Raw genomic sequence first — 14,717 nt, forward strand, 5'->3', positions numbered from 1 at the left:
GTTGGGGTACTGCTTCCGACTGGAATTGACCTAGGACAACTATTTGGTTTCTGTCCATAAGAAAAGATGTAAACCATCTGATCATTTGACCCTTCACTCCTGAATTGTGGAGGCAATTAAGCAGGATGTTATAGGAGACAGTGTTGAATGCTGCTGATAGATCCAAGAGAATCAGGCCATCTGGTCCACCTGTGTCCAGGGCCTTTCTTATGTCAATGGATGCAGTGATCAAAACCGTCTACATGCTCATTTTTGGTCAGGAGCCAGACTGGTATCTGTGAAGAAGATGGTTATCCTCTATGTACTGTGACAGCTGTATATTAACCCAGTTCTCTGGGATCTTTGCCATTAACAGCACCAAGGAGATCGGTCTGTAGTTTGCACAGCTAGTTTTATACAATGGTGGCTTTTTTTAAAAGAGGTTAGACCACTGTCGCCTTACAGAGTTGAGACACCAGGCCCATCTTTAAGGATTGATTATGTATTATAGTCATTATGGGAGCAATGGATTTTCCAATTATTGTGAGATGTTTGGCTGGCATTGGGTCCCATGGTGAGCCCAATTTAATATATGAGAGTGCAGAGCCAATTCATAACGGCTTCTGCTGTAATCAGTAGAAAAGTGGTTCAGCTCTCTGAATTGTCAAATTATCGTGGTCGAGGAGATGGCGAAATCTTCTGCAAAAGCACTACTCATAGCGTCAGGAATCAGAAAAGTAACAGGAAGCTAGAGATGTTATTTGTAAAACAGGTTGCCATTTTTGGGCGATACTCCTCGGATGGGGGAATTTTTTTAATATGAGCCAATCCTGTGTCCAAGCACATGCAGATCGCAAAGACGTGGTCTTTTCCTGACAGCTGCAATTTGAGTAAAAATCATTGTGGGTCATGGTCAACAGTTGTTTATAGTGTTTAAGTTCTCTGTTTCATTTTTAGCCTCTTCCTGATACCTGCTTCCCTAATGCCCGCTCTTGGGAGCGAGCAGGTGTACCCGATGGGAGATGCTGGTATATTTTGGAAGGACCTTGTTCAGGGCTGCTTTTATCCACTTAATAAAATCCGGCATGTTGGCATTGATATCTACTGATAGTGGTAGCTAAGTATTAATTAGTGTTTTGCTACGTTTGTCAGCATCCATGTTTTCTCACTGATGAAAGTTCTTTATTACACCGAGGGTCTCTTTGAACAAATGTGATTTAATTGGAATAGCAAAAACTACTGCTCGATGATCTGACTATGTTAGTTTATGAGCATTGCAATACTTGAACGTGTCATTGTTGACGTAAAGTGATCCAAGGTATGTCCTGTCTGATGGCTAAGTTTAAATACTTGTTTGTGAAGACTGTATGCTGCTAGAATATCTTTTAATTCTGTGGCATTTTAATCAAGGGGATCGTTATTATGAAGATTAAAATCACCTAAAAGTATTAGTTTACTGGACTGGACTGCTATAACTGGGGCACGTGCACTAATTGTTTGCTGTATTGGAAAATATTGAACATATTTCTAAAATAAAACTGACTTTACAATTAAAGAAGACTTTAAATCACAACCCCCCCACCAAAAAAACAGATGGTAGACATATTCGTCTATGATAGGATGTCTGGTATTAGGTTCATCCCCTTTGGCATGCAGTAGCCTTTTTACCATATCTACAATGAATTCCCAACATTTTATTTTTACTGTGGCCACTTACATTTTTCACCCACCTTCTAAAATAATTGTTTCTTATTTATCAGCCTCATATTGATTCATATTGCTTGGGTGCTCAAGCCTGACACGCCAATCCACCTTAGCAATGGGTTCCAGGCCGCACGCACACCACTCAATTTTATTCAGTGCATGGATCGGTCACTGTCGGTTTCTTTACCTCTCTCATGTTTTGCACTTTTGCCAATCCTATTAAGTACCACATTAAATGGAACTTTTTCATTCTAATGAACTGTGGGCCCTTTATTAGGTTTCGCCTGCACAACGCTTGTGCTGTGCTTCTGAAGTTTTTTGAATTTAATATATCTCAAAAGTGAACTCTCATCAGTTCCCATGGTTGGATTACTGTGTTCATTCGTATTTGTGTAATTCGTATTTGGGCCATAAGTTGCCATGACTCCACTAAACACTGAATATTGCAATATTTTACTTCTAAACAGTCACTCATAAGTGCAGTTTTCTAGCAAACACAAGGGTCATGATTTCAATCGTGCAGCAGGTGCAGAGGCAGAGGGACCAACAGCTCCAGGCACCCCTCTAAAAATCTAATATTGCTATATATTACTTCTAAACACGCAACCACAAGTGCAGTTACCTTGTAAACAATAGGGTCATGATTTGAATGGCGCAGCAGGTGCAGTAGCACCGGGCCCTAAAGTTGTCAGAACTCCTCTTAATACAGGCAGTCACAATAACAGTTATCTTGCAGTTAAAGAGGCTTGATTTGAATGGTGCAGCAGGTGCAGTGGTACCGGGGCTAAAAACTCTAGGGATCCCACTAAACGCAGAATATTGCTACATTTTACTACTAATTGAGCAGTCACAAGTGCAGTTATCTAGTAGGCACTAGGGATGTGATTATAATGGTTCTGCATGTGCAATGGCACTTGGGCCAAAAGTCGTCAGAACTCATCTAAACACTATGGAGCATATTTACAAGCCCCTGGCGCTGCTTTTGCACTACCGTGGCTTCACTTTAGTGACGCAGCTGCGGCGCAAAAGATGCACAATGGTGCGTGTTATTTACAATGTGACACATCTGGGAGATGCGTCACGTTGTAAAGCTCTGCTCCAGAAGGAGGCGTTCCTGCGCAGGGGGAGGAGGGGGGGGGGCCGTACCGGCACAGGAACGCCTCCTGAAAGTGGGTGAGTGAAATCTACAAGATTTCACTCAGTCATTTTGGTGCCCATGCTGTGTCAAAACCCTGCGCCTGCTTGAAGCAGGCGTAAGGGTTGACGCAGCATTGGAATAATAGGGCCCCCCGAGCATTGCTGGAGCTGCGTCATGCTTGCGACGCAACTCCAGCAATGCGACACTTTTACGGCACAGATGCGTGACGCATTTGTGCCGTTTTTGCCCCATGGTGCGCCGCATTGTAAATGTAGCGCAACCATGTTGGCGTAGGCAGGGCGCACAATAAGTGGAGCATCCCTGCTGATATGCAGGGATGCGCCACTTATTGTGAATATGCCCCTTTATATTGCTATCACATCGATTATTTCTGTTTTTTCCCTCTTTCATTTTTCAAAATGTTGCTATTTCTTACCCACACTATACCACTAGTAGCAGCACAATATATTGCTTTTTTGTACATAAACAAGTCCTAACACTTTAACAGACTTTCTGTAATAACAACTCAGCAAGCTACAACTTACAACAAAAAACTGTTTATCATTAATCACAAAGGTGTAACCTAATGCATTTACCAAAGTTTGTGTATTATCGCGCCACTGCCCTAAGCATTTTGTTTAGAAATAAATATGAATCTTGTCTGTGCACTGAATATACATATCACTGCATGTCCCTCATTTGCATGGCACTTCATATCTTGATATCTTGGAAACACTTACCCTAAAAGCTCTTTTACTGCTTTCAGGGTCACTCATACCCTGGTCTTTAGTTGTGAATTCTTGTCACAATCATGTCTGTAAATAATTTTTTAACTCACACACTCCTGTATTCTGGGCTGTGAAATGCAGCCTATTTATGCGTCTAATTAGACATTTTATCTTATTTTCTTTATACAATGATTGTTGCTTGAAGGCTTTTTCCTGATGATGACCCATTAATAAGGAAGTGTTAATATGCTGTTGACACAACCGCCATGTAAACGAGTCAAGCGTTGTCTAGCATAGTCTTATGGGATGCAAACTGTGGATCCCGCACGCTGGTGTCAGTATGTTAACGGTACTTTTCTGCCTTGTATATACCAGTACAAGAATGTTTTTTTTGTTTTCTTGTCACTGTGTGATCTCTGAAGCACCTAGCACATTCTATTACAAAATAATGTTGTGAAACAAATTCATTATAACTGCATTGATGCTACTAAAAGTTTATATATTCTTTGGAAGAAATTTTTTCATGTCTCGTTATTTTTTGTCTTTGATTGTGACAGTTATTATTCTCTCTTACTTCACTTCTGTAGATTAACTGAAATTAAGCTATTTGGAATACAGTGAATATACTCCTATCTGCCTCTGTTGTATTTATATACCCTTCCATTAGGGGAGCAGACGTTTATCTATCTACCCAGACCCCAACTCTACTAGCGATCAATCACAGCTGCAACAAACCCATACCTGTTCCAGTGGTCCTCATTAAGTGCCTCTCAGCACCATCAGCTCAACACTCTGAGCGGCAGATCCACAAGATACTTTTCTCTAAATTAAAGGGCAGAGGACTCCAACCAACAAGAGATATGTATATGGGGCTGTTCTCATTTGCAGGACTCCAAGCATCTTAAGCCACTTTAAAATGACTCGAAATCCCATAATCAGCCCAAGTCCCACTTGCAATTATCAAGTCTTAAAACAGCCCTGTAAACACTTGTTTATTAACTTTCCTAATATCTTCGGCATCTGGTTAACCATCGCTCTCTAGTCAAGCCTAAAACATGTTCTCTTCTCCCCAACAATGCTGAACCATGACTGGTTCTCTACTTCCCACGCTCCACTCCGTCACTTACCTCCCTGCCAACCTTGGCTAGGGCGAGCATGGTGCCAGAGAATTCACTCTGCTATTCATGGGAGCCCAGCTTGGTGCCAACACAATGCCCCACCCTAACTATTCCAATTACCATCCACTGCTTCTATGCCCTGAGAAACTCACCATACTGCCAAAGTTTGTCCGCGAGAGTCCTGGAGCCAAGCAGTTTACTCTGATGTTCATGGGCGCCAAGGTCGAAGCCAGCACTTTGGTCAGGCCAAAGAGGGCCGTCTTACTGACACAGTAGGGACCAATGTTCTGAAAAAGGAAGCAAGAGAGAAATACTCAGTTTTGAGGCGAGAAAAATAAAGGGGGGCAGGTGAAGCTTGAAGGGCCTATGCATTGAGATGCCCATCACCTCTCTAGAGTGCTACTCAGTTAAACCTGGAAGCTAGAACCCCAATGCTCACTAATGCAGTCATTTAAGACCCCACTGGAAGGGTAGTGTGTTCTCTTGTCCCCTGACACAGGCACTCACCCATCTCCGATTAGTGCCTTGTGTACGCCTCTGTTGCTGTGACTTGTATCTCCTAACAACTGCAGACAGACATGCCTGAATCCATGTACAGCGAGATGGTGCGAGTATGCATGTCAGGGTTTCTCTAGGCTGTCCTACTCTGTAGCTACATACTACACATATACATGCCCTGGTACCTTGAAATGGTTCTCTGCCTTCACGAACTCCACATTACCTGGCAAGCCATGTGCCATAATATGATCTGTATTATAGAGCAGATTCTCATATGCATGGACGCCTAGGCTGTCTCATGAGCGTCAGAGAAACATTCAATGTGGGGAAAGGACCAGAGCAGTCTAGATGGCATCAGAAACATAATAACATAGAATATTGTTGTACTTATTCCTGCTGCTCAGCCTAGAATGTTTGGATTGAGAGCGTGTTAGAATGTTGAGTGTGTAAGACTCAGTTGGGCTGAGTTGCAGGAGGCTGCTCCTGGTGGGCTTTTATTCTCTTCTTCTTATCTTACCATCTTACCTGCAATAAACTACTTAAAAGGAACTTCAAGGACTACGCTATCTTGTTTACTACAAATATCCAATCATACCTAGTCCTAGTCATCTGTCGCTCCATCATGAGGTCTGAATTCCGATGATTTCATTGCCTCATTTGGAACTCACTGCTCTTAACACTCCACTCCCTTACAGCATGAAGCAGAGGCCCACTAACCCCATGTCTCAACAAGGGATGATGCCATGTGGTTGTGAATGGCATGCTGTGCCACCTATTGTGTTGCAATCATTGGATCTGGGCACTACTTCTCTCTTCTTCTGCAACTCTGGCGTTGCCTAGATAGTCCAGCAGCCCAAATCACCTGCAGAACACTTGCCACTGGTACTTCGCTTCAGCCTAATGTTAGCCCAACCAGCCCTTGAGTCTGTAAGAATCTAGTCCCAAGATGGCGCCCTTCCAAAGAAACATGACTCTTGAGTCCCCATTATTTTGGGCAATCAGGTCTCTTTGCGGCTTTTGGGATCCTTCAAAGCAACGTTTTCTCTTTTCCTGGCATACTGGCTGGCTCAGCACATGCAATCTTTGGATTCCCCTGACATTAAGATAGCCAAAAATGCCCCATTGTGATTCCAAGCACATTAACTGTACCACCACCGTGGCACTACCTGGTGTGTTTGCAGTAACATAAGCAGGCATCCTTCCGCATTCCTGGTGGATGTCTTTATTCACCGTCTTTTAAGAGACTTTCTTCTGGATTTCTTCATGTCGTACAGACAGCCCATCCATACAAAAGTCTTTCACAAGCCACTCTGTTTACTGGCTTCCTAATCTATTCACAATCTATGCATCGAAATTAGATTCATGTTGCAGCTTTTTTGTGTTTTACCTTCATGACCAAAGGCTCACTAAAGGTCACCAAGGCTCAGAATAATGGTAACATTTTGGCCAACATGCAACCATAGGAGATTTGCCTGGACAGCCATGTGACAGCCATCTGTCGTGAGCGCCCTGACGAATCAAGTGGACCCTTTCTCATACCTTGAAGGTCACATGCTCTGGACAACATCAGGCTCTGCAAAGTGGTCCTTTAACAATCTGGCTGTGTCCCATGGGGACCTCAAGTTGGGTCACTGACAACTCAAACTCATAGCGGTTTCTTAACTAACTAACTAACTAACTAACTAACTAACTCTTTCCAAAGACTCACACTTCTCTAGACACTCAGACATTTCACTCACAGACCACCATTCGCAACTACCCACCTCTCAAGCACTGTTCATATATTCTGCTATTTTTCAGTAATAACGCTTACATAACAGATATGAGAAAAAAATATATAGTCATTCTGACAGTCAAACGATTAAGTTGGCTCCTAATCCTTTATGTTATAAACATGCACAGTATAACTAAATTATCATAAATATGCAAGTTAAACATGGAAAACCAAAAGACCATTATAGCAGAAAGTGTGCTTGTTCCAGTATTCCCACAAAATATCCTAGAGCAGTTACTATAAAAACACATGAACCTCCATATTGTAACAGAATAAAAGACATCTTAATTGTAATCAACATTGGCAAAGGCAATTGGTCTGACTATTTCTTGATGGAAGCGCATTCATTAGCTATTTTATGGATTTATTTGATCCACTTAGACATCCATACATCCATGTGTGTGGCTTATCCATTCAAACCCCATTCATCAAGCCACCTAATTTATCCATACATTGATAGTCACATTAACTCTGTCTTGCATTCATCCATCCAGGCACACACATTTTCTAATCAATAATGAAATCCTTTCATCTGGAATAAATTCATTCCCAGTCAAAGTTGTTTCTTGGCTCTATTATTACTCAACTTGGTAGTGCCCATTCATTGATATCTGAAGCATTAAATACTGAGTTGATATTCGACGGTTTTAATTTGTAACCAAAGGATTAAACACAGGCCCTACAGAAAATGCGTTATTCAGTTTGGCACTGCATTTTAAAAAAGAAAACAATAAAATGATGCAACTAACTATATACTCATCTTTCTTAAACCTGCCTGTTTTTTCTTTCTTTTTACAACGAATGGTTAGATTGAATGAGTTTTTGTTCTGCAACTTGTTCAATATAATTGATGATAAATATTGACATCGATAAATATAGTCTTTTTCACGGACAAGGAGAGTTTTAACTTGCAAGCATATTAAACATGTGCCAGGATTTCCAGTTACAATTCTGTTGCATAGCATATGTATATAGGCACACCTGGGAGTTGTATTGCTTGTCACAGCTTTAATAAATCGGTGTTCAGACTATGTTGCAGTATTGAAACAGCTAGATTCCAAGTGGTCGACAAAACTCTTTGCCTTAATGACAAATATGACCCTTGCCTCCACAAACCATGGTTCATTCAACTGTCCACAAAACATATACTGTTTGACCAGGGTGCCTATTATGAGGCAGTCTACACCTTAATCAGGTGAGTTTTTTTGTATAGCGGATTAATTGTTATACCGCACATTTTCATTAATTCACACTACTGACAACCATTATCCTTCACTACACAGGCAGCTTTCCTGTCACCTAGTCCCGATGAAGACCCGGGTGATGTTTGATATGAACACATTACTTTTATGCGTTGAACCATCAATGATAATTATAGGTGTGCCTTACTCATGTTGAGCGTACTTCACATCCAAACAATAAGAATATATGCTTGAACATATATATATGCTTTCAACGGATACCCAATTGAGCTATCTGTGTATTCTATGGTGAACTATGTAATGTCCTACGTATGGAACAATTTGAGTTTTGATACACCTTGTTAATCTTACAATTATTTTGTTACTGTAAATGTTACATGACAGTCCTGTGTGTTGTCTTGGCCTGCCCTAAGAGGCAGATTTTAAGATCCCAGTGTCTCTGCTGAGCGCATACCTTACGCTCTGTCGAGACCCATATATGGCCCATCTGACAGGAACGCGATGTACTTAAACAATGAAAAATGTTTACTCTATTGACTGATTGGTAAAAACTCTGCCTAGAGTGGTTTATAGGTTGAAGAATGGAAGGTGGACCACATCTTAGGCCGAAATAGAAGGAGCTTTTTTCCAACTACCTTCCCAATATTTTTTATGGCAAACCCCATAATTAATTGGACTAGCATGGAGCTCTGTCCTAAATGTAATAGTGGTCTCTATAAATAGTTTTCTGACTTTCTCTAAATTGTCTCTTCCTCGTGGCCCTATGATTCAGCTCCATACCGAGCTGCAGCATTAAGCTTCAGGGGGTAAACCACCAGTGTGTTTGAGGCTGAATGACATGCCAATTGTGTTTGAGTTTTAGACCACCACCATCGTTTTGTATCAAAGTGGTCTCCCTTTTTAGGTCTGGTGTTAGCCAAGGCCTTTTGATTTTACTAAAATAGTAGTATATTATAATTAATGTGATTTCAGCCAGCTGTTTCATCCATTGGTCTGCTGTTGTGTTGTTCATATATTTTGTTTGCCCACTACAGCGTAAGGCAGTGAGTAAGCCCAGTTCAACCATTAGTTGACTTCTCTGTGAGTAACTGTTGTTTTGAACAGCAAGGGAACCCAAAGGCAGTAGGTCACGGACCTTGGGTGCATAAGCTATTACTAAAGACAGTGGTCCCTAGACAGTTATGAGGTTTGAACAAATAATAAACATAAGCTAACTAGTCTGTATGTTCTTTGTCCAGCCGGACAGAGTTTTAATTAAACAAGTCAAAGTATTAAAGTAAAATCACGTACAGTTGCAAGTGGGACACAGCCTGTATCCAATTTACATACATAAACACACAACAGACAAGTATAAAGGGACGTTTCTTAGAAGGCGAAGAAGGAGCGGGAGTTTCTGCATATCATACAGTTAGGCAGATTTGGATCATACTAGAGTACCATTGTATAGCTTAATCTCATTGTTTATAATACATATGGTACGTTTAGTTTCGACGGCATTTCGATCCCTGGGGCAAGGAGTCATGGGATCATCATCAGGACTTATTGGTAGGACAAACCGGCATGTGGATGGTACACATCATAAGGCAAATTTAATTCTATTTACAAAAGGTTCAGACAAATAAGAAAAAACGTTGGGGGGGAAAAACAAAAGGAAGAATTAAGTATTAATGGTTGGGCAAGCCATAATTTCAATGATTTACATAAATGACAAGAGTGACATGGAAAAATCCTGTTGGTGCATACAATGTGAAACAACCATGTGCAGAGAAGACGCATGGTGAAGCAGGCCCTCGCGTTGCCATGAGAAGTAGTGATGTTCGTGTTACTTCAACTTGATAAAAAGCACAGTCACGAAATTGCGGTCGTTTTAAAATCCAATGATAACAATGTACCGATCAACGTGGAGCCCAGCCCTAAATGTGAAAAAACGAGCATCCAAACATTAAAAGAACATAGTGTTACTGGATGAGGCGTATGCGCAAGGATCGAAGGTTATTGAGGTGGGTGCGACTTGACCTCAGGAGAGCGTGGTTAGCGAAGGGCCATGCGAGAAGGGTAGGTGCCGTAAAAATGGGGGGTGCAGGAGGTTGTGAATAAAGGAATAATCAAGCAGTCACTGGGTATTACCCGTAAAAGATGCGTTGAATGATTTCAGCGAAGTGAGATTCCTACATGAGGGTTGTACCTGTGAGGGAGGAGGGAGAATTAATCAATGTGGCTGCACCAGTTTCTGACTATCACGCCACCGTGTGAAGCTGAGGGCAAGAATTCTTACCAGAATAGGAGGGAAAACGGAGAGTGCCGCAGTCCGCAGGCATAGGTAGGAAGCAGTGTATGTGTCTTAATTGGCGGTAGATGCGTGATTGGTACAATGACCAACTCGAGGGAGACCTGTGGAAAGACGTACATTCAGGAATAGGGTTCCAGAAAAAGGGGAGTTGGCCGTTAGTTCCATGATATGGAGGGCAGCCATAGTATATGGAAAGGGCTGACTTACCAAGGCAGTGCTCATGTCTGAAGGCGCAGCTCTGGTAGGAGCTGCACCTTAGGACCACACCCAACTCTATTCCGCTGAGTACAATCAGAAAATCTTGGAGGGTCCATCCTTACTTTCAAAAACTACTGAGACACCACATGATCAAACAACTCCACTAACTGAGCAATTGGAAAAAAGCAAAAAGAAAGAAGTTAGGCTTTTCCTTATGATACGCTTACTGACAGAATACCTTAAAGCCAATATTCCCGGAAGTATTCACTGACAGCCCCAAATATACCACCGGTTTCAGTTACATCGGTACCACATGTTCTAGGCACTGGATGGTCCTGGGTATTGATATAGCCACTGAGGAATTGAAGAAACTTAGTGTAGAGATACGGGATCTGGAACAACAAATTAACGATAAAAACAATACTAGCGAGAGCAAGTAACTTCTGGAAGAAGTCCAAAAACCATTGACGAATTTCACAGATTGGAACAGAATAAAAAATCTAATAAAGTGAGAAAGGACATCAAAGCATTCACGCAAGAGAGAGCATACCCAAACCTGGCGAAAGACTACTATATCAACAAATCCTATAGTGGCCCACAAAACCACAGACCGTGAGGCAGATTTAACAAACGCCCAAACTTGGTTGGATTCTCGGATACCTCTGCGGAATCATCAGACAATTCAGACCAGGGGGACGGCCCCAGCACCGCCAGCACCTCAAACAGGAATACTTTTTTAGGCAGAGGTCAATCGGACCTCCAAAATAGAGGAAGAGGGAAGCAGCCACCACAATGGCCCAACCCTCCTGGTGAACGCTTAACGTGCCACCAGCATTACCAATGGTAAATGAACCCTCTCTCATACCAGCACTACCCAATGACTCCAAACTCCCTAATTTTGATCTCACTAATCATCAACTCTCCACAGACGAGCAATCCATATTGAACAAAGGTCTCTCGTTCGAGCCTCCCACGCGACCTAATTTTATTGACGTGCAAACCGAGCTCTTAAAGTTTTTTAGGAAAATTAGATTACATAGCTACTACCTCCTGAATCCAACACCCACTAAGAATTCTAAAACTCCATTCAGGCCTCCATCCACCTCAACCACAAGTGATATGATCCCTGGTGAAATTATCACTTTAGAAAAGTTAGTCCTTAATGATATGACAACTTTACAAAGCCAAACAACATTTATACCCTACAGCATCTCACTTGATGAGAAAAAACCCTGTCCACACTAAAATCCAACAACACTCTAGTCATTAAACCAGCGGACAAGGGCGGCGGTATTGTCATTCACGATATCGATCAATATAAGAATGAAATACTACGCCAGCTTAAAAACACGGACCACTACTGCAAACTTCCTGGCAACCTCACAAAAGAAATAACCAAGCTCATTGTCCAGGTTACGAATGAAGGCCTTGAAGCAGGTTTCCTCAGCAAAATGGAACACCAGTTTCTTAATACAAAATCACCCAGAATACAGGTGATATACACCTTGCCCAAAATCCATAAAAACCTAGAAACACCTCCTGGCCGTCCAATTGTCTCTGGATGCGGCTCCATTTTGGAACCTCTGGGCCAATACGTAGACCATTTTATAAAAGATTTTGTGCCTATTACTGAATGCTATATACGTGACAGTATGGCCATGATTAATTTGATTGAGGAGTATCCATTTGACCCTGCATCCAGCGTAATGTGTACGCTGAATGTAGAGTCACTCTATACCAACATCCCCCAAATTGAATCCATGCTTGTCAATGAAAGGACATTGAATAAACGCCCACAACCGCATGCAGTTCCAACTTTATTTATATTACAACTCCTGGAGATCTGTCTGACTAAGAACCTTTTTCTTTTCATCGACCATTTCTACAGTCAAGTGAGGGGTTCTTCGATGGGAGCAGTTTTTGCTCTTAACCTGGCTATCCTTTTCATGGATGACCTAGAAACAATTTGCATCCTCAATCAGATCAACCCCTTCCACAGTGGCATCGCCCTGTTGAAGTTTTATATTCATGATCTGGAATGAATACCATGAATCATTGCTGCAACTACAGCATTGACTCACCAACAACTGAGGTGGACTCCAATTTACTCTGTATGAAAGCAAAGAGACAATTCTGTTTCTTGACCTAAAAATAGATCATGACGGCCAACTCATAACCAGTATATATCGAAAACCCACTGAGCACAACACCTTGCCTAATTACAAAAGTCACCATCCAAGAGCTCTTCGTGACTCACTTCCATACTCTCAGTTTCTTCGATTTAGAAGGAACTATTACCGTAAAGAAGATTTCTTTAGTAAGGCTCAAACACTTAGAAACAAACTATGCTGCAGACTTACCCAAAGAAACTTGTCCACATCTCACTCAAAAGAGACTAGTACTGCCCTAGGGAGGTCCTTCTGGAACCCAGAATTAAAAAACCAGAAGAGAGGCTGATCTGTGTAACCACCTTCTCCCCGCCTCCAATGCGGTACCCAAAAGTGTGATGAAGCATTGGAAGGTACTTAATGCGAGAGTACTAAACCTTGAACGCCCGATCTTTGCCTTTAGAAAGGCGAAAAACATCAGAGACCATTTGGTAAGGGCTGCCTTACCTTCCAATGAACTAAGTGGCACGCTTAATGACCTGTGGGGGCTCCCACGCCTTACTGTACACGTCAAATGTGGCGTTTGCATTGCATGTGATACAACCATCGAAGTGAAATATTTTGTGTATGCTCATGTAAAATTTGAAAGGAAGACTTTCTCAAACTGCAACACTTTTATGTTGTTTATGCTATTTTTGTCCATGCGAAAAAATTTATGTAGGCCAAACATCGCAAAAGGCGAAACTCCGCATCTGTCAACAACTCCGCTGCTGGACGCCAAACCAACCATTGGTGGATCACTTTGTTGCAGGTGGCCACACCGAAATGCAATTCAGATGGACTATTATCACAACTGTTAAACCCCCACCAAGAGGGGCCGACATCCACAAACTGCTGAACAAGGAAGAACTGAAGTGGATTTTAAAGACTAATAGTATCAGAAACAGTTTAAATCATCTCGAGGACTGGACCTCTCTCTTGTAAAAATTTGTGTAAAAAAAAAAAACAGTCAATAATCAATCTGTACCTCCTTTGTACTCTGGACCTTACTGTTCTGCACATATGCAATTCAAGCTTAAGTATTTTGCCTTTTAATACTTTTGACCTTATTTCCTCGTACATATGTAATTCAATGTTGGTTATTTTTCCTCAGTCACCTCGCCGTATGTATCCAACACTACCTTCCCAACACTAGCCTAAGATGGCCGCTGCACTCCCTCTTGCGCATTAGCAATCCTTTCTGAATCCTGAGACACGTGATCTTGTGCGATCCTTATTAACTGTACCCTCCGTGCACAGCCAATGCATTACTCTGAACCCCCGGCCGGAGCTGCGCCTTCAGACACGAGCACTGCCTTGGTAAGTCCGCCCTTTCCATGTACTACGGCTGCCCTCCATATCATGGAACTAACGGCCAACTCCCCTTTTTACGGAACCCTATTCCTGAATGTATGTCTTTCCACATGTCTCCCTCGACTTGGTCATTGTACCAGTCACGCATCTGCCACCAATTCAGGCACATACACTGCGTCCTACCAATGCCTGCAGACTCCGGCACTCTCCGTCTTCCCTCCTATTCTGGTAAGAATTCTTTCCCTCAGCTTCACACGGTTGCGCGATAGTCAGAAAGCGGTGCAGCCACATTGATTAACTCTCCCTCCTTCCTCACAGGTACAGCCCTCATGTAGGAACCTCACTTCGCTGAAATCATTCAACGCATCTTTTACGCGTAATACCGTGTGACTGATTGATTATTCATTTATTCACGACCTCCTGCTCCCCCCGTTTTTCCGGCACCTACCCTTCTCGCATGGCCCTTCGCTAACCACGCTCTCCTGAGGTAGAGCCGCACCCGCCTCAGTAACCTTCGATCCTTGCACATACGCCTCATCCAGTAACACTATGTTCTTTTAATGTTTGGATGCTCGTTTTTTCACATTTAGGGCTGGGCTCCACATTGCTCGGTACATTGTTATCATT

General features: G+C 42.2%; 1 protein-coding gene across 1 annotated transcript in view; it reads right to left on the bottom strand.

The window, feature by feature from the left end:
• Positions 1-14,717, bottom strand: part of LOC147716750 (dehydrogenase/reductase SDR family member 4-like) — a 254,741-nt gene that overhangs the window by 24,793 nt on the left and 215,231 nt on the right. The window contains exon 7 of the mRNA XM_086923692.1: positions 4,820-4,954. Within this exon, the coding sequence (XP_086779818.1) occupies positions 4,820-4,954 (135 nt within the window). The remainder of the gene's footprint in view (positions 1-4,819; positions 4,955-14,717) is intronic.

This window comes from Lissotriton vulgaris, chromosome 5 (assembly GCF_964263255.1).
Source record: "Lissotriton vulgaris chromosome 5, aLisVul1.2, whole genome shotgun sequence".
Taxonomy (NCBI): domain Eukaryota; kingdom Metazoa; phylum Chordata; class Amphibia; order Caudata; family Salamandridae; genus Lissotriton; species Lissotriton vulgaris.